Source organism: Sciurus carolinensis, chromosome 13, assembly GCF_902686445.1.
Source record: "Sciurus carolinensis chromosome 13, mSciCar1.2, whole genome shotgun sequence".
In the NCBI taxonomy this organism is placed as follows: domain Eukaryota; kingdom Metazoa; phylum Chordata; class Mammalia; order Rodentia; family Sciuridae; genus Sciurus; species Sciurus carolinensis.
In genome coordinates, this window is record NC_062225.1 from 54,492,101 (window position 1) to 54,515,667 (window position 23,567).

General features: G+C 41.4%; 1 protein-coding gene across 3 annotated transcripts in view; it reads right to left on the minus strand.

Moving 5' to 3' along the window:
• The window catches only part of Ppp1r21 (protein phosphatase 1 regulatory subunit 21), a 61,110-nt gene extending 54,848 nt beyond the window's left edge, over window positions 1–6,262 (minus strand). Inside the window, exon 1 of one of the 3 annotated variants that reach the window (XM_047523444.1) lies at window positions 6,158–6,262. In XM_047523444.1, the coding sequence (XP_047379400.1) occupies window positions 6,158–6,214 (57 nt within the window). In that variant the 5' untranslated portion in view covers window positions 6,215–6,262. Of the gene's footprint in view, window positions 1–5,838; window positions 5,908–6,157 lie in introns of those variants that run through there. The other 2 variants (XM_047523446.1, XM_047523445.1) reach the window with 2 other exon arrangements.
• Window positions 6,263–23,567: the final 17,305 nt, after the last annotated feature.

The window sequence follows — 23,567 nt, forward strand, 5'->3', positions numbered from 1 at the left end:
CCCTCAACCCTCGTAGTCAAGTTACCCTCCATTAAGTGACTGGATGAGTAAGACACTGATCTAAAGAGGAAGAGTGGGCCAGCCCTTGTCTTTCTAGGACTGTGCTATTCAAAGAATAGTCTTTGGACTGCTGCAGCAGCAATACTTGGGAACAGAGTCTCAGGCCCCACCCCAGACCTACTAAACCAGAATCTGCAGTTTAACAAGGTCTTCAGGCAAGTCACATAGATGTTTACATTTGGAATACACTGATCTAGGGTCTAAAAAAGCACTGTTCAACAGGGTAGCTATTTGAATTTATTTAATATTAAATAAAATCTAAAATTCAGTCCCTCAGCCACACTAACTTCATTTTGAGTTCCCAATTACCAAACGTGGCAAGTGGTTACTCTGCTAAACAGCACAAAGAACATCTTCATTCTCATAGACAGTTCCCTGAATAGCACTGAACACAAAGTTGTTTTCCAATCCAAATTCAGTAGTGACCCCTACCCATCAAGCAGTCAATTTTCAACCAACCCAGTTCCTGAGTCTACTTCTCTCACAGCATGCAGTGATTAATCAGATACAACCATTCCTCACTATCTGAAGAGAAAACATACTGGACCATAACTGACCCTTTCCCAATATAAGTAGCTCCGTACTTAAGAGAATAAGTATAAAAAAATCCCAACAGCGATCTCCTTCACAACTAAAAGAAGTATTAATTGCAAAGTAAACCATTTGAGAAATAATAAATGTTTAGCTTTTCTACCAGTTTTAACTGCCTCAAATAAAGCTTTAAAAATTATCAGAGGGGCTGAGCGCAATGGCCCATGCCTATAATCCCAGTGGCTCGGGAGGCTGAGGCAGGAGGATCGCAAGTTCAAAGCCAGTCTCAGCAAAAGCAAGGCACTAAGCAACTCAGTGAGACCCTGTCTCTAAATAAAATACAAAATAGGGCTGGGGATGTAACTCAGTGTTCAAGTGTCCCTGAATTCAATCCCCAGTACCGCCCCGAAAAAGTATCAGAGGGCTGGGTGCAGCGGTGCACTTCTCTAACCCCAGCAGCTCAGGAGGCTGAAGCAAGAGAATAGAGAATTCGAAGCCAGCCTCAGCAATTTAGCAAGACCTTGTCTCTAAATAAAATACCCTATACATTAGTGAAGAATCAACTAAAAGAGAAATTATGAAAAGTATCCCATTCTCAATAGCCTCAAAAAAAATAAAATATTTGGGAATCAATCTAACAAAAGAGGTGAAACACCTCTACAATGAAAACTACAGAGCACTAAAGAAAGAAATTAAAGAGGACCTTAGAAGATGGAAAGATCTCCCTTGTTCTTGAATAAGCAGGATTAATATTGTCAAAATGGTCATACTATCAAAAGTGCTACATAGGGGCTAGGGTTGTGGCTTAGTAGTGGAGTGCTTGCCTAGCACGTGTGAGGCACTGGGTTTGATTCTCAGCGCCACATATAAATAAATGAATAAAATAAAGGTCTATCAATATCTAAGAATTTTATTTTTTTAAGAAAGTGCTATATAGATTAATACAATTCCTATTAAAATTCCAAAGGCATTCTTCACAAAAATAAAAAAGTAGTCAAGAAATTAATTTGGAAAATAAGAGGCCCAGAATAGCCAAAGCAATCCTTATCAAGAAAATTAAAACAGAAGGTATCACAATACCAGACCTTAAATTTTACTACAGAGCTACAGTAACAAAAAGAGCATCGTATTGGCACAAAGCAGACATGAAGACCAATGGAGCAGAATAGAAAACACAGAGACAAACCTACATAAGTACAGTTACCTCATACTTGACAAAGCACCATTAACATATATTGGAGAAAAGACAGCCTCTTCAATAAAGGGTACTGGGAAAATTGGAAATGGATATGTAGCAAAATGAAATTAAACACCTATCTCTCACCCTGCACAAATCAACTCAAAGTGGATCAAGGACCTAGGCACCTACTCGAAGAAAAAGTAGGCCCAAATCTCCATCATGTCACCTTAAGAACCAAATTCTTCAATAAGATTCCTAAAGCGCAAGAAGTAAAATCAAGGATTAATAAATGGGATGGTATCAAACTAAAAAAGCTTCTTCACAAAAAGGAAACAATCAAGAACATGAAGAGACAGCCTATAGAATGGGAGAAAATCTTTGCCACCTGCCCCTCACATTGAGCATTTATCTCCAGAGTATATAAAGAATTCAAAAAACTTAAAAAAAAAAAAAAAAAAAAAAAAAAAAAACCCAAAACAAATCAATAAATGGGCAAAGGAACTGAACAGGCACTTCACAGAAGAACTACGAGAGGAAATGGGAATAGTAAAGACAGTAGAATGAATAGTATGTAAGTTTCCTATGTTCATATATGAATACATGACCAATATATGTCAAAATGTTCAACATCTCTAGCAATTAGAGAAATGCAAATTCATCTCACTCCAGCCAGAATGGCAATTATCAAGAATAAAAGTTGGCTAGGATATTGGGAAAAAGGCACACTCATACATTGCTGGTGGGGTTGCAAATTAGTGTAGCCACTCTGGAAAGCAGTGTGGAGATTCCTTAGAAAACTTGGAATGGAACCACCATTTGACCCAGCTATCCCACTCCTTGGCCTATACCCAAAGGACTTAAAATCAGCATACTACAGAGATACAGTCACATCAATGTTCACAGCTGCTCAATTCACAATAGCCAGATTGTTGAACCAACCTAGATGCCCTTCAATTGATGAATGGATAAAGAAACTGTGATATATGTGTGTGTGTGTGTATATATATATATATATACACACACACACACACATATACACACAATGTAATATTACTCAGCCACAAAGAATAATAAAATTATGGCATTTGCAGGCAAATGGATGAAATTGGAGAATATCATGCTAAGTGAGATAAGCCAATCTCAAAAAACAAAGGACAAATGATCTCGCTGATAAGTGGATGATGACACGTAATGGGGGGTGGGAGGGGGGTAAGAATGGAGGAAGGAGGGACTGTATAGAGGGGAAAAAGGGGTGGGAGGGGTGGGGGGTAGGAAAAAATAACAGAATGAATCAAAAACTATTACCCTATGTAAATGTATGATTACACAAACAGTATGCCTCTACTTCATGTACAAACAGAGACACAAGATGTATCCCATTTGTTTACAATAAAAATAAATTTAAAAAAGAAAAAATATAGTAGCCTATTTCATTAAAAAAAAAGGGGGGGGTGGGGTGGGAGAGTCAGGGCTGTAGCTCAGTGGCACAGTACTTGCCTCACATATGTGAGGCACTGGGTTCTATCCTCAGTACCACATAAAAATAAATAAATAAATAAAATAATTTTTACAAAAGGGAGGAAGGTGGGGAACTAGGAATGTAGCTCAGTGGTAAAGAATGAGAAATGGTCATAAGGAGATGACCCCCAGTCTGACAGACTTCCTATAGTCTCCTTAGCATCTCCTTCTCCTGGCACATCCTTCCCATGAGTGTTCCCCACATTTCTACCCAGATGAACTCTCAAAGTTCATCTTTATGGGAATTACTTTAAAACATTAGCCCTTGTCCTCACTTTCAGTCTGGTCATCTCCATTAGAAATTTTCAGCAATTATTCCCCAAATTGCCTCAAGCTAATGTGTGAATCACCTAACTTTGATGTGCCCTCCATCCCTACATTTTATAACTGCATCTAGCCTTTAACACACCCCTTCATTCCAAAGGGGCTCTTGTCTTGCCCTCATTCTGTTAGTGGCAGAACTCAGAACTTCAAGTCACCACTGAGTCCCTCACTCACCAAGTCCCAAAGAATAGATGAGAACCAAGGATAAATGCCTTATGCATTCTATGTCTTTTATCAGTTTAGTGCTATGAACAAAGCATGCACTGAAAAGGGAAGTAATCGAAAAAGCATTTTTCCAACCATAATTCCTGATTCCAGCCTCTCCTCTCCATCCCAAAAGTCACTAACTTTACCTACCTCTACATTATTCTCCCCAAAACTATTGCAACATCCTACTATTTGGTCTTCTTTTAACCAATCTCTCCCTATTTCAACCCATACTCCATATAGTCAGCAGTTTCCTTCCTAAAGTAATGTCACTCCCCCTCTTAAAAAAAAAAAAAAAAAAAAACTTTGGGACACTTCTCCATCACTCAAAAGATACAGACTACACTGGGTATAACAGGCATGTAATCCCAGCTATTTGGAAGTTGAGGCAGAAGGATGGCAATCTGGAGATCAGCCTGGGCAATTAGTAAGACTCTACCTCAAAATATAAAAGGGCCAGGGATGTAGCTCAGTGGTAGGTCACCCCTGAATTCAATCCTGGGAGTCGGGGGGAGATAATGTTCACACCTATTATTTGATATCCACAACACTTCATGATCTGGTCCAAAATGCCTACCTCTCATTTCCCCACTCTATGCCATTTATCTTACAGAGCCTGGAAAGCTACTACCTCCTCCTTCCCCTCCCTACTCCCTAATCTAAGTAACTTCCACCCTTATGCCTCAGTGTTCCCATTTAACTAGCACTTGTTATACTGTATCATAATTATGTACTATGTTTGAACTTTCTCTCATAGGTGACTCCTTATAGCTGAAACACTGCCCCCACACAATGGACCCCAGCATAATGCTCACAGGTAGTCCATTAAGTGTCTGCTAAACACATTTATATAACTAAAAGAGTAAAATCCTCTGAAGTTTTTTTTTTTTTTATTATTACTTTGGAAAGCTATAAAATTACTTTAGCAATGCAGTCACTGCGCAAAACCTTTTTAAAATTCCTTCTTTTGCCATTTGGAATTGCATTCTGAGCTTGTTTACTCTCCAAAAAAAGAAATTCTGTCCCTTTATACTCGTAAAACATTTTCAACCAAATAAAGTAGAGGCAAATTTGGGCACTGCCATCCTCCACCCCATCCCTGCTTCATTGTATGGATTGGTTCCAAACTTTTGGTCCTTTCAAACAATGAAATTCTCCTTCAAAGGATGAAAACTTGCCTTCACTGACACGGTGCCACAAGATCTTAAGACGATTTCAAATGGTAATGCAACAAAGTTTTGCCAATGGTATAACTGTTGGAATGACTGTAGTGCCTCAAAGGGCTCCTATTTGATGGCGAAGACTTAAGTGTTTATGTTTTGATATGGGTTATATTTCATTTCACCTTGCTAAATATCTGTTGAATGAAATCCTAAGGGGAAAAAATGTGCATCTCAATTTCTCCAAACTGTAAAAGGAGGACTAAGTCTTCCTATTGACTCCATGAATGCCAAGATCACTGAAAACTAAGCTTAAAGACTGTTAAATCAATTTCCAAAGATTAAAGATTTCACTTTAATAACTTCATTAGAATATTCTTAAGGCAGAAACACCCTACCCAGAAACTGCACTACCCTTGTTCAAGGAAGGAGTTCCACCATTTAAAAGATTGATGCTGTAAACATGACAAAGGGGCAGGTCCTTATTTTGCTTAATTTAACACGTATGGAGCAACTGCTAGGTGTTCTGCCCCATTCCTGGTGAATGGAGGGAGTGAAGACGTAGGGAAGGGAAGGAGGGGGAGAGAGAAGGGAGAGGAAGAGAGGGCACAGCCCTAGCACTCAAGCTGCAAGCTGTCAAAATCATTCCAAACATCTTGCGAGGGCACTGAATATATTCATGGCCACCCATCCCTAGTGAGGCAGTTTACACGAATGACACTATTTACCCTCCCAAATCGATTTAGGGGCAGAAATGTCTCTTTATCACCCCTAAGAGAAGGGAAGAACAACGGTAGATCTTCCCCATCCCTGGTATGGGAAAATTGAGGAAGCATCTTGGGGAGGGGTGGTTCCAACCTTTCTCTTCCCCTCCGGGCCAGCACCAGAGGCAGAAGCCTGGGTTTCTGACATCCTTGTGCCAAGTCCTCTAGTTCAGCAAGAAGGAACAATCAAACTCCAGCTCGTTTCTGCAGAAACGCACACAGACCCAGCCACCACCCGGCCCCATCTCGTGGGAGCTGCAGGTAGAGGCAAGGTAATGGTGGACACAGAAGGTGGAGGGGAGGGGTGCGCTAGAGTCCCCCTCAGCAGTCTCCCTCCATCCCGACAAGTAGCTGCCAAGGCAACCCAAAGCCGCAGGGCCAGGGACCCCTTACTCCCCGCCCACGATGGGTACCTTCGAGTACTCCTGAGCCAGCTTCTGGTACTTCCCCTGCAACTCTGCCGAGGCCATGTCCTCCCCCGCCCCGTCCAGGCCAGGCCGTCCAGGCCGCTCAGCCCCGCCCCCCGCCCCCAACCCCAGACCCGCTCCAGGGCACGGCTCAGCCAGCGTCTGCTGCTCGGCCACTGCCGCCGCGCCTCCTCCTCCGCTTCCGGGTTTTCGGGGTGGGAGGAAGGCGGAGAGGGACCGGGGGCGGAGCGACTACCGGGGGCGGGGCGACGTCTCGACGTCACTGCCCCACCCTTACGCTCCCGGGCACGTGCGCGCGCCGCCTCGCTGGCGAGCCGGGATTCTGCCTGTGGGACCAGAGGGCGCCATCTTGGACCACGCGATAAGATGGCGGCCTGGAACGGAGATGGGGCGTATCGAGAAGCGAAGAGAATGATGAGAATCTACAGAATGGGCGGGGGACAGAGGAGTGAGACTGTGGTTGCGAAGAGCAGAGGACCGGAAGAAGAAACATTCTAAGAACATCAAGAATTCTAACCTACCCCGTGGTTCCCAGTTCCTATGGCAACCGACTGGCGTTTGATGGTTACCTTGTTCACAAGGAGCTTGGAGAGAAAGACCTCAGTATTCCTATATCTCGTTATCCGGATATGGTAGCACAAGACAGGCCCTGTACTCTGAACTATCAGACCTCCCCCAGATTTATAACGCTTGCTGTGCCACTCTGTCTTGCTGTAGACCAGACAAACCTTCACTGCTTTTTGTATTTTGACATAGAAATTTCTTTGTGTCGGTTTTCTACCCAAGCCATCCGCCCGCCCACCACTGTCCCCGGAAGCACACATTAGAGCCTTTTACAGCGAATTGAATAAAAGACTGTTAGGAATTCCTGCCAAGTATGCCGATAGATAGAGTGGATGTTAACAGTTAAAAAAAAAAAAAAGGATTGAAGCAAAAACTAGTCTGCCTGGGGTGTTTTATGACACTTTTGCTTGAATTAAAAACCATGTCTACTCATTCGTATAACTTTTTTTAGAATTTTACTAGGCATTGCATTTAATTGCAGCTTTGAAATTTTCATCGATAAAGAAATGCATAAATATAGGCTACATTTTTGCCATGAGTTACAATATAGATATTAAAACTCATGACTAGATTTGTATATATCTGCATTTATTTGTATGTATCAACAGGGCAAAATGTCATGTTAAATATAAAAAAAATTGCATTATGCTATAACATTTTAAAAATAAGTAATGATTTGTATTGTTCGTGGACACACGAACATGTACTAAAAATACGGAAGCAATTGAAAGGGTATACGTCAAATTCTGGATAATGGTTGCCTCTAGTGAGAAACAGGGTAATGAAACTGCAAAAAAAAGGAACATGAACTTTACTACTTTTTTTTCTTTGTGTGTGTGTGTGTGTGTGTGTGTGTGTGTGATGGTTACTGGGCAGTGAACCCAAGGGTGCTTTACCATGGCACTAACATCCCAGTTTTTTTGTTGTTTGTTCTTTGTTTTAGACAGGTTTTGCTAAATTGCCAAGCCTGGCCCCAGACTTGTGATCCTCCTGCTCAATATTCCGAGTTGCTGGAATTACAGGTTTGTGTCGCCACACCCAGTCTAAACTTTAATTTCTTTACATTTTAAAGTAAATATGACAGAGTTAGCATTTATTATCTAAATACTAGCATAGGGATGTTATTTTGGCACTTTGGAATGCTTGAAATTTTTCACTATTAAAAAACCCTGTTAGCTGGCATGGTGGCACATGTCTGTAATCCCAGCAGCTCAGGAGGCTGAGGCAGGAGGATTGTGAGTTCAAAGCCAGCCTCAGCAAAAGCCAGGTGCTAAGCAACTCAGTGAGACCCTGTCCCTAAATAAAATACAAATTAAGACTGGGGATGTGGCTCAATGGTCGAGTGCCCCTGAGTTCAATCCCTGGCACCCCCACACACACAAAAAAAAAAAACCCTGTTGAATGAAAAAATGTTCAACATAATGAGAAATTAGAGAAATGCAAGTAAAAAACACACTGAGATTTCATCTCTCCACTTAGAATGGCAGCCATCAAGAATACAAACAAAAACTAGAGGTGATTTGGAGAAACAAGAACACTTTCACATTGTTGGGATTGTAAATTAATACAACCACTATGTAAATTAGTATGAAGTTACCTCAATAGACTAGGCATGGAAACACTGTATGACCCACCTAAACCTCTCCTTGGTATTTTTCCTAAAGAATTAAAAAAGTCATCAAACTATAATGATACATGCATATCCATGTTTATAGCAGCACAGTTCACAATAGCCATACTATGGAACCAGCCTAGGTGCCTGTCAATGGATGAATGGATAAAGAAAAGGTGATATATACAATGCAGTTTTATCCAGTACTAATGAAGAATGAAATTATGTCCTTTGCAGGAAAATGGATATAATATGAGAACTTAAGTGAAATAAGTCAAACTCAGAAAGTCAAAGGTTGTATGTTTTCTCCCATATGGGAAGCTAGAGAGGAAAAAGGGAAAGAAAGGTGTGGGATGAGGAGGATGTCATGAAAATAAAAGGGAGATCAGTAGAGGAAAGGGACCAGAGAAAAGGAGGAGGGGAGGAATTGGGGAAATATGAGGGAGTTATAGTGGTCAAATTATATTGTTATATTGTGTGTATGTATGAATATGCAACAACGAAGCCTACATTATATGTAACTATAATGCACCAATTTTAAAAATATGGAAAAGAAAAAAAAAACTGCTATCTTGGTGTACTTTGGCTTTAAGACAGGAATTTTATAGTGAAGAACTGAGACTGTATCCATTGTAATGTGTAAGAAAATTACAGACTTTAAATGTTTATAATTTTTGATTTGCTAATAAGTCCTACTAACCAAACTTTCAGAATAGTAGTTTTTAAAATTGTTGTTAGTTTCTATGGCACCACCAAGTGGCAGAATTAAATATTGTGTATTTCCATTGGTTGTAAAAGAATGAAAAAAAATTTTAAGTAACACTCCAAAGAAAGAATGTGCAACTTTAGCCAAAGAACCTGTGTAATTTTGCTAAATTTAGAAATTTCTTTTCCACTGACTAATCTAGTTGCCCTGTCACATGCCTTATTGTAAAATCCCAAATGATAAATCCAAATACATTAAAATTAAGAATCTTTTTCTCAAAGACTTCATTAAATGAGTTTTTAAAAAAAAGTCTCTTATTCACAGAGGTCTCTTGTCCAAATATATAAAGAGCATTTACAAATCAATAAAAAAAAAGACAAGCAACCAAATAGGAAAATGGTCAAGAGCCTTCAACAAGCATTTCACAAAAGATATACAAATGAGCTATAAACATGCAAAAATATGTTCATTATGTTAGTAACCAGAAGGAAGTAAAGTTAAAAGCACAGTGAGATACCACTGTATACATACACAAACTACTAAAATTAAAAAGACTGAAAAGAGAATATAGAAGAGAAACTTGCATAAAATGTTGGTAAGAATGTAAATTGGAACAGTAAGGAAAAAAGTTGGTGTTATCTCATTTGAAAAGATACGGTACGCATTGCCTAGCAGTTCCAACCAGGAAAAAAATGTGTGCATGTATTCACCAAGAATATTCATAAGAGCATCACCCACAGTAACCAAAACCAAACAAACAGATCCTCCAAAAGTCTATCAACAGACTGGATAGGTAAGTGATTGAACATTCATATTATGGCATGTAGAAGGCAAAGAAAAAGACTGACCTACAGTAGTTTTTCCATAAATCTAAAAAAAAAAAAGGTAAAAAAAGTCAGTACTGCGAAAACAATCATATTGTCTGATTTCATTTATATAATGTTTGGAAATAGACAGAATTTAACTAAAGGCCCGTGGATGCATGATTGGTGGTAAAACTAAAAAAGTAAGAAAGTGATAATCAAAAAAGGAATGTGATTGCTTTCATAGGGGAGAGAATGTAAACTACCAGCAGGGGGGGAGGTGTAACATAGGTTTCAGTGGCATTGACCATGCCCTGTCCCTTGCTTCTGTGGTGCTATATGGTTGTTGGCTTCAGATAATCCCTTATGAGGTGTATCTTTGTTTAGTGTGCTTTACTGTATGGGTGTTACAAACATGATAACAAAAATGTTTGAAGTCTCAATTTTCTGGTGTTTGCCAGCAATAGTGCTCAACTATAAACAACATTCTTATGTGGAATGGTTTGAATAAAGGACTCTTCAAATTATTGTAAACATACCAGTGCTATGATGATCTTTTAAGCATTTAAAAGCATATTTTGGGGGGGTTTGTTTGTTCATTTGTTTTGTTTGTTTGATTGCAAATGTCAGAAACTGAATTCAATGTAGCTTGGAACCAATTGGGGAATTCACTGAAAGGTGTGAGGATTGTCTCAGGACAATAGGAAGAAAAGAGCTACAGGACCTCAGGCACAACTTAGGCCAAGGATCTGAATGTGTCTGCAGTTTTCACAGTCCTTCTCTGCCTCTTTCTGAAGGCCCACTTTCATGGGGTAACAACATAGTAACCCACAGAGCCTAAGTCTCCTATGTTTTGCCTCTGTTGCCTCAAGAGAAAAACTAGATTTCTTAGTTCCAGTTTGAAAAATCCCAAGAAAAGTCTTTAATTGGCCTCACTTGGGCTAGATGCCCATCCCTGGGAGAAGTTTTGGCATGAGATCTTAGTTTTATAGCACAGGCAGGTCAGCTGGGAGAACCACCAGGCCATGACCATGCCAAAGAGATTAGATTACTGTTTCCTCAAACGAAGACTTCTGGGGCATATGCCACTAGGTTAAGCAAGGACACACCATAACAGAAGCCAGTGAGGGTCAGAAAGCAGCATCAGGACTTGCTTGATACAAACCCAGGAGACCCTGTCCTGCCCAGCCCTTGAGGGCATAGTGTTTTTCCCACACAGATAGAAGTCATCTTGGAAGGGGACAAAACTTGGAACAAATGAGCATTTCCTGAAAGGTGTAAGGATAGCTCACAGAAGAATAGGAAGAAAAGAGCCACCGGACCTTGGGCACAACTTAGGCCAGGGATCTGGATGTTTCTGCAATTCTCAGGATCCATCTCTGCCTCTAGGGTGTCATTAACCAATGAGTTTGACTTTCCCCTCCCAATGTAGTGGAGACATTTGAGGAACACTAGATCTGTCATATGGAAAGGAAAGACTGTTTTCTCTGCACACCTACACATAGGATGAATCCATTGTGGTCTCATGGCATGAGCAAGAAAAAGTTTTGTTTGTGTTGTTCATAGTCCATGCTGAACAATAAATCTGGCATTAAGCAGGACTTGGTGGCTTCCTTAACCATCATGGAATGATAATTGTGAACAGAGTTTGCCAGATCCCATACCAAAGACGGAACAAGATGAAGTTGGACCCTGGGCCAGAAAAGGGAACTATCCAGATCCTGTATGAAAGGCTGCCTCACTTTTATATGGAGTACATTCCACAACACAAAGAGTGGATCCTTTTGAGCCGGGGGCAGGTGATGGGTGAGGCTAAACTGCAGAGGAAGTGGGTACCTACCTATTTTATTATTTCAGAGAATGGCTGAAGCAAAGATGAGTGACCGTGGGGGACCCATGATTGTAAAAGAGCCATGATTGGAGGAGGGGTCTCAGATCTTTGCTAGGAATAGCTCCTGACTTGGGAACTATTTGATATGCAATGCTGTTCCCTTAATAGCTTATGAAACCTAAAAGTGAGTGACTCATATTCGAATATGCAGTACATTTAACCTCTCACTCCTTTAAAAAACAAACAAAAAAAATCACAAAGTAGTAGCGAAAAGTTGAATTTTACTGACTTATGGCAGGCTCTGGCATGCAGTGTTTACAGTCATATTTATTTTTCATGGACTTTGTATCTGAAAATTTGCCTCAAATTTATTTGTAACCCCAAAATCAATACTCAAAACACTTCTGTGGTCATTTACAAACATGCACAGAACAAGGAAGATTTGAGTCACCCAAAACCCGCATTCCCAGCTGAGATCAAACAGGGAGATGCTCATTTTGTTTCAGTTCTCCACACTGTAGTGAATGTTGTTTAGTGTCTCATTTTTTGCATTTTTGTTAAAGATTTTTGCTGTTTAAAGTGGCCCCCAAGCATAGTGAAGCACTAGACAGCATTCCTAAGAGCAAAAAGACTGTGATATGCCTCACTAGAAAAATACAGGTGTATTATAAGCTTTATTCAGGTTAAGTTTATAGTACTATTCACCATTGGTTCAACATTAACACACAAAATATTTTCAGTTAGTGAAAATGTTGTGGCCAGAGGCTCACAGGGACCTAACATTATATTTTCCCTAGAAGTATGTTATTCAATGTTTGCAGCAATTTATAGAACATAACTACTTTAAAGAGAATCAACTGTATGTGAATAGAGAAAAATGTGAAACTTCTCTCAACCATATGGACAATGACCAATTATGCCATCCTGATAATATCAGAGATTGTGTACATCTCTGAGTGAACATTGTTAGTTAGATGTAAAGGTGGGCAGTTTTGGTTCGTTGATAACTCCCAGAAAAGACAATCCGCAGATACAGGTCTCACACGAGGAACTTTTATTCAAGCGGACAAAACGTGTCCGATCGGGAGAAAGGGGAAAGGGAAAGAGGGAAAGAAGATGGTGCATGGTTCTTTGTATTGGAATTTCGCGGGCTGGGAGGAACCAATCACGGAGGAGAATTATTACAGACTGACTGATGGACCAATGACATATTGGAACGTAATGTGGTGGGGGGGGATGTAAGCCGGAAATTCCTCTAACGGGAGAGGCGGTAGCGGGAGAGAAAAAGGTGGCTTTATACCTAACAAACATTATTCTATGGTACAGTGGAATCATGTGATTGCTGGTTTAGCTGTGGGATATGTTTCCCATATTTGCACATATATGAAACACAGGACTTCTTTCAAATTTCAAGGCTCTCTCCATGTCCTTTAAGTCATACATTCTACTTCAGAATAACTTGATGTATGCAGCAGCCATTATAGTGACATTAGACCAATTAGCCCCACCAGCATCATCCCCATATAGTCATGAAGATAAGTAAGCAAAGATTTTCTCTGGCCTGGTTTCATAATCTCTATGACCAGTCTCCATACTTGATTAGGAATAATAGAGAACAAAGAATGTTTATATATGAGTGGATATAGGGGAATGTCTTGGTCTGTTTTCTGTTGCTATAACAGATTACCACAGACTAGGTAATTTATAGAGAAAAGAAGTTTCTTTAACTCACAGTTCTGGAGGCTGGGTGAAGTTTAGGAGCATGACACCAGCATCTGCTCCACATTTGGTGATGGCCTTCTTGCTGCATCAGAACATGGCAGAGGGTGTCATGTAGCAAGATAGAGCAAGTGCAAGCATGCTGACTCAGGCCTCTTTTCCTCATCTTATAAAGCCATTAATGCCATCATGGAGGTCCCATCCTCATAACCTCATCTAATCCAATTGCCTCCCAAAGGCCTCATTTCCAAATACCTCTAACATGTGAATTTAGAGATTAGGTTTCCAATACATGAACCTTTTGGGAACACAATTTAGGCCATAGCAGGGAAGGATCAAGGAAGGCACTGGTGGGCCTTTTATTATAACACATTGTCCTTGTTATTTTTATTTTTAATCCAGTGAGAAAATGCATGCCACTCTGCCATGAAATGAAAAGAAGGAGTGGGGAGTGCAGGAAGAAAAATCTTCACATGATTTTTCTCTTGAGCAATTAGCTGCAAAGTTCAGGTTTAGTAATGAGTGCTCAGTGAAGCAAAAGTCTGAACAAAATCTGATGATTTGCAACTTTGAGGAGTCCTACTAAAAATAGGGATTCTGTACTTAGAAGTTTTGCAACTCCTTCCTTTGGCCATGCCCCAATACTTTGCCTGTCTCAGTTACAGCAAGACAGAAGATGGATGGAACAAGCACGGAGCCAGGCATGCCGGTCCGAAGTCACAAGGCAGACACCGGCAGAATGAAAACCAGAGCAGGTCCTCTATTTTACTATTCAGCTTAAAAGGTCAGAAGTAAATAAGTCCCAGATTAGAGGTGAGGGTGCCAAATCATTCGTTATACTTCTTGGTATTTATGTGAACTTGTACCTTCATGAAATAGGTGCTATTGGTGTTGTTTGTTTGGGAACTGGTTTAAGTATCCAGGGGTTTAAGCATCAAAGGGTTGCTCACATGATGCTGTGGGAAGCAGAAACATTCCAAAGTTCACACCTCATTTCTTTTTGTTCTTTCTCCTTTTGTATGGGGGACTGAACCCAAGGGCACTTTACCACTGAGCAACATCCACAGTCCCTTTTAAATTTTTTATTTCAAGACAGGGTCTCACTTAAGTTGCTTAGGACTTCACTAAGTGGCCCAACCTGGTCCTGAGCTTCCCATCCTCTGCCTCAGCCTCCCAAGTTGCTGGGATTACAGATGTGCACCACCACGCCTGGTTCAGACCTCATTCTCACCCCTGCACCCCTCTGTCTTGTCTTCATTGCTGTTTTTCTTTCTCCCCAAGCTGTTTTTTCTGTCACCTTTGTTGCAATGGCAGGAAATGTCCACAAATGAAACACAATTTATATAAATTAACCTATTTCATTATTTTAACTTTATAACTTTTTATTATGGACAGTTTTAAAAATGTACAAAAGTAGAAATTATAGTATAGTGAAATCTAATGCACCCATTACCCTGCTACAAAAATTCTGAACTCCAGACCTATAACCCATACCATTCTGCCACCTGCTTGATTAATTTAAAATAAATTCCAACATATTTCTCAAAGGAATGATTCCTTTTTATACATTATTTTTGACTAACATATGTGCTATATTCACATTCCCTTGTTTTTTACCTAGTCCATTTCTTGTTCTTGGCAGTGACAGTTTCTCAGACATTCTTTGCTTTTGATCGCCTGGCCAGTTCTGAGGAATCCTATTTAGGTATTTTGTATAGCATGCCTCAGTTGGGATTTATCTAATGTTTCCTCATGATTAGACTGGGCTTAAGGGTTTGGGGAGGAGATTACGGAGTTGAAGAGCCATTCACAGTAGCAACATACCAATCTTAACAATCTTGATAACCTATTAAAGTTTAATGTTAGAGCTGCATCTTCTGCCAGGTGCAGGGGCACACACCTGTTGTCCCAGCAACTGGGGAGGTTGAGGCAGGAGAATCACAAGTTTAAGGCCAGCCTCAGCAACGTAGCAAGACCCTGTCTCAAAATAAAAAAATTAAAGGGCTGGAGATGTGACCCAGTGGTAAAGTGCCTCTGGATTCAATCCCCAGTACCACAAAAAATAAAAATACAAAAGTAAAGAGTTGTATCTTTGAAGTATGGAAGTTTCCCTTTCTGCATTCTTTTGCCCTTAAATTCTGATTTTGTGATTTGTACTGGGAATAAACAAAGGATGCATATTAAGAAATAAGACAGATCTGGGTGGACAATGTATTGGAACTCTAAATCTGGCCTTTGCGGGTAGGGTGGAGGTGGGGATCAGAGGAGATACAGGAGGTACAGATTGAAGATTTAACCTTTACACTTCTGGAAGTCCATTCCTGAATTTTACAGTATGGGTGTCATGTGTGGTGTGGTGTATGTGTGTGTATGTATGTTAAAATATACATATATAAAATTTACCTTTTTAACTTTAATTTTTCCTTTTTTTTTTTTTTTTTTTTTTTTTTTTTGGTACTAGGGATTGATCCCGGGAGCACTGAGCCACTGAGCCACCTCCCCAGCCCTTTTAGTTTTGATTTTGAGATAGGCTCTCGCTAAGGTGTATAGGGCCTCACAAAATTGCTGAGGCCAGCCTCAAACTTGTGATTAAAACTGGGATTACAGGCATGTGCTACTGCACCAGGCCATGACGACCATTTTGAAACTCACAGTTCAATAGCATTAAGTGTATTCACAGTGTTGCACAATCTTTACTATCCATCCAGAATGTCTTCATCTTCTTCAACCGAAGCTTCAGGTCCTTAAATGTCAGTTCCTTATTCTCCCTCCCCTTACCCCTAACCACTCTTCTACTCTGTCTCTATGAATTGGACCCCTCCAGGACCTCTTATAAATGGAATTATATAATGTTTATCCTTTTGCTTCTGGCTTATTTCACTTAGAATAATGTCTTTACTTTTCAACCATATTGTAGTATATGTCAGAATATCATGCCTTCTTGAAAGACTAAATAGGAGCCGAGGATGTAGCTCAGTGGTAAAGTGCTTGCCTGTCGGGGTTTCTGGAGCCTCGGGCATAGTCAAGATGGCGCCTGGCGCTGGGCCAAAAGCGGCTAGCTATACAGTAAACAACCAGCAAATTCTGATGAGTGGCTAATTGATTAGAGCATGCCTCCCTCGTGTAACTGTTCTATGCCTGCAGCTGTCCGCGCGTTTACCTCGTGTACTCTCCCCTGATTGGTTGAAGTGTATATAAGCTTGGCGTCTTCCTGGGGGAGGGGGTTATGCAGAAGAGAGTGCAAGAGAGAGGTGGAAGGCGGTCGCAGAAGCGGATGAAAGCAGGAGAGTGCAGAAGCGGCCGAAGCAGGCGAGAGCAGAGTGAGAGAAGGAGAGGAACGGCTAAGTAAGAGGGAGAGAGGAGAGCGCAGGAGGGGGAAAGTGAGAGAGAGAGAGTAAAAGAGAGAGGGACAGAAAGGAAGGAAAGGAAGGAAGACCGTGCACAATAAACTTCTGAAGCTTCAGACGTATGTCGTGTCTTTCTGCGGCCAGAAAGGGACGCGGTGGGACGCGATACTTGCCTAGCATTATGCATGACCCTCAATTCAATCCCAGCACTATTAAAAAAAAAAAAAGACTGAAAAATATTCCTTTGTGTGTGTGTGTGTGTGTGTGTGTATACCTCATGTTGTTAATCCATTGATGTCATCTGGGTTGTTTCATTGTTTTGGATGTGAGAATTAATGTGAATAATGCTACTATGAATATGGGTATATGAATGTCTGTTCAAGTCCCTGCTTTTAATTCTTTTGGGGACATACCCAGCAGTGGAACTGCTAAGGTATATGTAACCATAATCTATACCCTTATGTTTATTATACCCTATAGTGGAGATACTGTATAATGGCATGTTATTCATATTCTTATAGCTCTACATTCATGACATCATGTCAGTAGCTTGAAATGGGCCATGATGGGAGTATTTGCACCATGGAAATAGGCAAATGCTGCAAATTAGGCCCGCTCTGCACCCCCGTCCCAGAACTGATTATATATTTGCCACCTGTGTATAGGACAGGTGATGGACGACCTTGGGGTGTTGCTAATAACTTCAGGATGTTCTGTGTATATCCCACAACAAAGACCATAAACATCTGTGCAAAGCAAGTCTCAGGAACCACTGAGATGAAATGCATCTACTAGGCCCTTGGGGCCTCGCCAAGTCTGGGTCTAATTCATCTTTTTTTCTCCCAAAACAGTGAGTGCTCAATAAATGTCAACTGAAGAAATGCATCCATAGTTTCCTCAAGGGGAAAAGTTAAACCTAACTGGATGAAGGCCCTTTGGATTGTACAATGGCTTGCACTTCTATTTTCTGTATAACTGTTATCATGAAAATTGTTTCAATTTAATTATTAGGTAATTTCAATCAATAGAAAATGTTTCCCAAATATTAGCACTTACTATGATTATAATTATTACTATAGCCCGCAATCAATCCAAGTCTACTGAGGAATCAATGTTTTTCTATATTAGGTATCTTTTTCTTAGAGCAAAGTGCAGGAGTTAATCACATTTTAAATAATACAATATTTCAAGAGGTTTTCTTGTCTTAGCTTTTTATAAAGTTTCCAACAATGAGCAAATCAAATTAAAATTTTCATTAGCAATCAAAGATAGGTATTTTTCTGCCTTTTTATATGACAATGAGAATTAGCTGATAAAGGAGACATTTTTATAGAATCAGGAGGGATGACAGGATTTTTAAAAACCGTCTTTTTGTAATTTCTACCAGAATAATTGGTTCAAGGCAAAGGTCACCTGAAACTGTTAGTTGAAAGAGTGAACGGTGGGAATTGATATGACTTTAAGACTCATCAATATGTACATGGGGTCTTACAGTCTTTGTCTTAAAGTCTTAAAGTCTTTGTTTTGGGGGTGGTTTGTCTGTTAGTTTGTTTTGGAACTTGGAATTGAACCTAGGGGCATTTTACTGCTGAGTTACATTCCAAGTCCTTTTTATTTATTTTATTATTCTATAAAAAATTTTTGAAATGGGCTGACTTCCTCCTGCCTCAGCCTACCTAGTTTCTGATTGTGATTATAAGCCCACATCACTGCACCATCTTACTCTCTTAGTTGAGGAAGAGTAGGAAGATCATGCCACCCAATTGCTTTCGGATAAGATGTAAGAAACACTACATAGCACTATTTTTGAATCATTCTTGCCAAAGTGCTTCACTTGGGTCTCATCCAGGGTTTAGGTCCACCTTCCAGTTTATTAAAAAACAAAAACCAGGGATTAGAAGAACAAGTTAAATGACACTACAGGAAAGCTGACAGACATTTGCAGAATGTCAGACTATTGAACAGTTGAAAAAGTAGAAGAGCAAAGAGTGCATTAGATGAGAGGAGACTTAAGGTTTTCTTACAGCTTTAAAATACACAGCACCATGATCAGTTACTCTACTGGGTGCCGGGAGGAATGTTAACCAAGTGAAATGAAAATCTATCCCACACAAACATTTTCACAGCAACTTTATTCATAACAGCTCCAACTGGAAACAATCCAGATGGTCAGCAACAGGAGTATGCACAAGCAAATTGGAATAAAACTCAGCAAGAAAAGAGAATGGATGAACTCGTGAATAGTATGCTCATCGTAAAGAGCCATACATACAAAAAAAAGTCACACTGTAAGTTTCCATTTTATATGACATTTTGGATGGGCAAAACTCATCCATGGTAAGAGACAAAGAGCAGTATTGACTCAAAGGTGCAGGCAGATTTCCTGAGGTGGTAGAAATATACATTCTCTATCTTTGTAAGGGTGTGTTATCAAAGTCCATCCAATTACATGCTTAATTCACTGTATGTATGGATAGGTTAATTGAGAGGGAGGGAGAGAAAAGAGAGAGACACTTCTGAGACATAGCTAAACACAATTTGTGGACTTCTGGGATCCACAAACAACTGCAAAAAGTTTTCAAGAAAACCTAAATGCAGACTGTACAGGCATTTGGATGACGCCAAGGAATTATGAGTCTTTTGATATGATAACGGCATGTGACTCTATAAGAAAAATTCACAGTTGTAAAAAATGACACTACAGTATTTAAGGTAAACTGACATGATGCTCAGACTACAATACTTAAGGGGGGGGCAGGAAATGGAAAACTAAAAAGGGATAGAGAAAGTAAGTGAGAAAAATCTTGATACTTCAGAACCTGAGTGGGGGGGGGGGTATAGTCCTTTTGGCTGTTTTGTGTATATTTGAAATTTTTCATAATAAAAAAATCAACCGCCTTAGGTAGCTACAGAGAGAATATAATACCCACAGCGTCAAAGCAGGAACTACAAGGATGCTCTCCAAGTTGACATTTCCTTAGGATACCAGAGATCCCACTCGCCCTGCTCATTTTATGTCTTTGGCTGATTGTTCCTTTTATTAAGATTCACACATCCCAAGATCTCAAGTAAGAATGTCTTATACTAATCAATTTTATTTCATATTTCAGTCAACAAAATATTTAATTGAGAAATAACCACGGGTAGGTCCCGCTGAGAGGGTTCTTTGCTCCCCATGCTGAGTCGCTCTCCAGAACGGGTCCTTCTGCCTGCCCTTACCTCGCACTGCCACCAGGGGGCGCGCCCTCACCGAACTTGCTCCGCCGAGGTTGAGGAGCCAGAAGACCAGCACTACAATCGCGGGAGTAACCAACCGGTTACTAGTCTTTTGGGCAGGTCTGCGACCAGGGGCTGTAACTGTTTCGGCACGTCTCTGGTGACCTCATCCCACTATACCTGGGTCTTTTTAAAGAAACAATTAGCCTGTTTGAACAGAACAGGTAAGGCAAATTAGTAACTGGAAAATTACTAAATCGTTCTACAGGACGTGTTGGGACATCCTGTACTCCCTTGAGGCTCCGTTAGGGTGTGGCCTCTTCTTCCTCTCTCGATGGCCCGGCAAGGCGGCGGCAAGTCACTCCTCTGCAGGGCGCAGTTCCTTCTTTGTCCTGGGTGCACTGGGCGGGCAGGAGCGCAGTTGACCTGCTCAGGACAGGGGCTTCATTAGGGAAAGAAGAGATGACCGCTCCAGCTTCGACCTTCTGAAGCCTGGAGGGTGGGTGGGACGGACATTAAAAGACGTCAGGAGTATAACTAATTAGAACAAAATTTTAAAAAATAAAAATAAAAATGCCAAATTAAAAAAAAAAAAAAAAAAAAAAGTAAGGAACTGCTGAATGCAGCCACGTGCTCCACAGGCCCCACAGCAGATCCTCTGGCACTGTTCCTGGGCCCTCCTGCTCCTCTGGCCACTGTATTCCATGCCATGTTCCCACTCCATGAGTAAGGCCTTTAGAAGACATGGGGTTGAAGGAAGAGGATGAGAAATGAAGGATCTCTCTCAACTGCAGTTTGATCCTGCTGCTCCCGCTCAAGAAAACCCTTCTGAGGAGAGTTTGTAAAAGAGAATTAATGTCATCGCTTACAATGCCTGTGCCGTCAGCCCCTTTCTGTCTCCTCAGTCTCATCCCAACCGCTGTCCCCCATGTTCCTTGCAATCCAGTCCCATGGTCTCCCAGTATTGGGGTGCCCTGTGCTCATCAACAAGTTGTTAGCTCTGCCTGAAACCCTCCACTCCCACACCCTCCTCATTCCCAGCTCAGGGAGTCCTGTCAGAATCCTTCAGGGATTCTGGACTCTTCCTTCAAAGTCTTTCGCCACAAGTCATAATCCCTTGTTTCTGACCCCCCACTAGACTCTAAGTGGCATAGAAACTATTTCCATAAAACCTATTGAAAATCTGAAAACACTATACACACCCCTCACTTTGTAAGAAAGTGGCACCAGGGTGAAGAAAGTCTATGAGACAAGGAATCTTCCAGAAGCTCTTCACATCTTGAGACAGAGGTCACCTGTTATTTCTCCCTGTGTGTAAAGCTGACTGACCCTGGGATCAAGGGAGATGAGGGCTTATGGAAGGTAGCAGTGAGGACTGTGGAGAGAAAGTAGAAGGAGCATAATGGAAATGAATAATAACCAGCTGTCCCCAAGCTTCTTCCACACTCAGTACTGTTGTTCCCTTCAAGAAACTCTCAATCCCTCCCTACCTCAGTTCTTCCTACAGAGCCATCACCAGAGGGTCCTCCAGATGGGAAAAAGAATCAATTTGAGAATTATATTCTGGTTACCATTCTTTATGCATTCATTTGTCCATTTGGCAGACAGACACCAGCAGGGTGGGGTGTGTGCCAGGCCCTAACCTAGGGTGGGCATTGGAGATACCTTTGAAGAACTCACACACAGCCATGGGGAAGGGGAGGCAAAGAGTAAGAAAACCATTATGATACAACAGCTCCATGTACAAAGAGGACTCTGTGCTAGCAAAGAGGAACAAGACTCTGGACATTTTGTGGGTGGAGAAGAGGAAAGTGCAAAGTTTAAGGAAGATTTACAGAGGAAGTGGGCACTGGAAGATTCTGCCAGCCTGTGGGGACATGCTTATGGAGGGCCTTCTGTGTACCAGTGCTGGGCCCTGGGACATGTCTGTGAAGAAAAGAGTGACATCCCTGCCTCCATGGAGGTGGTATTCTAGGGGGCATAGAGTATTAGTAATAAATATAATAAATATACTCTACAGCAGGTCAGAATACTGCCGGGGAAATAGAACAGGGCAAGTGGTCGAGAGTTGGGAGAAGGATGGGATGTATGGAGGAGCAGGCATGTAAGCCTCATTGAGAATTGACCCTTGAATGAGGACTTACAGGACACGGAATAGGCAGAGCCTGGGGTGTGGGTGTCTGGCAGAAGTGCTCCCGGCACAGGGAGCAATAGGGCAAATGTCCCTAAAATAGAGTTTGCCTGTGTATGTAGAGAAAAGTGAAGAGGCCAGTGCAGCTGGAGCAGAGGGGAAGGAAATGGGAGATGAGGTTAGAGTACAGCAGGCCTTGAGGCAGATTATAAATACTTGGGAATTTACTGTGAGAACAGTAAGGGCTGATAAACTAGATCTCAAAAAAAAAAAAAAAAAAAACCGTAAAAACTTCCAGTGACAAACCTTGCACAATGGTGTACTCCTGTAATCCCAGCAACTTGGGAGGCTGAGGTAGAAGGATCACAAATCTGAGACCAACCTGGGCAATTTAGAGAGACCCTGTCTCAAAGTAAAAAATAAAAACAGCTGGTGATACAACTCAGTGGTAGAGCACCCTGGGTTCAATTCCCAGTATCAGGAGGGAAAAAGCTGGTTTATAGCTTTTGCCAATCTCTGTGGTGTAAATACCACCACCACGGCCTATTTCAACTACCAGTGCCACATGACCACACACAGATCAGGTAAGGGAAGTGTAGGACTAATTTCACTCCAACCCACCACTGCTTTGGAGGGTTTTGAGCAGAGAGTTGACATGATTAGACTTGTGCTTCAAGGCCACTCTGACTGCGGCGTTGAGAGCAATCCCTGGAGCTGGAGAAGAGCAAGGGCAGAAGCAGGGGTCATTTAAGAAGCTCTTGCCATAATCTCAGTGTGAGAAAACTAGCAATAGCCCGAGAGAGTACCAATAGTGGAGGCAGTGAGTTGCAGGCAGCTTTGGGGTATGTTCCCACAGAAGTATATATAGAAACCCACCTGAATTTCTTGGCAGCCTGAAGAGGTGAACAATTCACTGTGGCTTCAAGATTAACTGGAAACTTGTGGGGAAATGAGAGGAAAGGCATTCGGCTTGTGAAAAGCAGAGCTTGAAAGCACACAGAGACAAAGGCCAGTGACTGGTGAACCGGTTCCGAGCAGAAGCGGCAGACAGGGCTGGAGAAGAGGGTCTGTGCCTCAGAGAGGAGCCGGGTCTGGGCTGCAGGCCAGGTAGAACCACTAATGGAGCTTCAACTGAGACGTAAGTGATTAGGTTCACACTATTTAAAAATAATAACTGGAGAAATGGGAGGCAGTGAGACCAGTGAGGAACCTGTGATGTCCATCCAGGGGAGACAGCAAGAGTTCCAACAGGGTGGAAGACAAAGACTCGACAGAGTCCAAAGATCACAGCATCACGAACACAGGCACCATAAAACCTTGTCAGCCCCCAGGGTCACCTTCCCTACAAGAAATTGACCTTTTCTGTCCTTTGAATCACTTGCTGCTCAGGAATGCCTCTTCTTGTCCTCTTAGGCCAGGTGGGTGAATGATCTCTTCCACTGTCTTTCTACACATCAGCCGTAGTC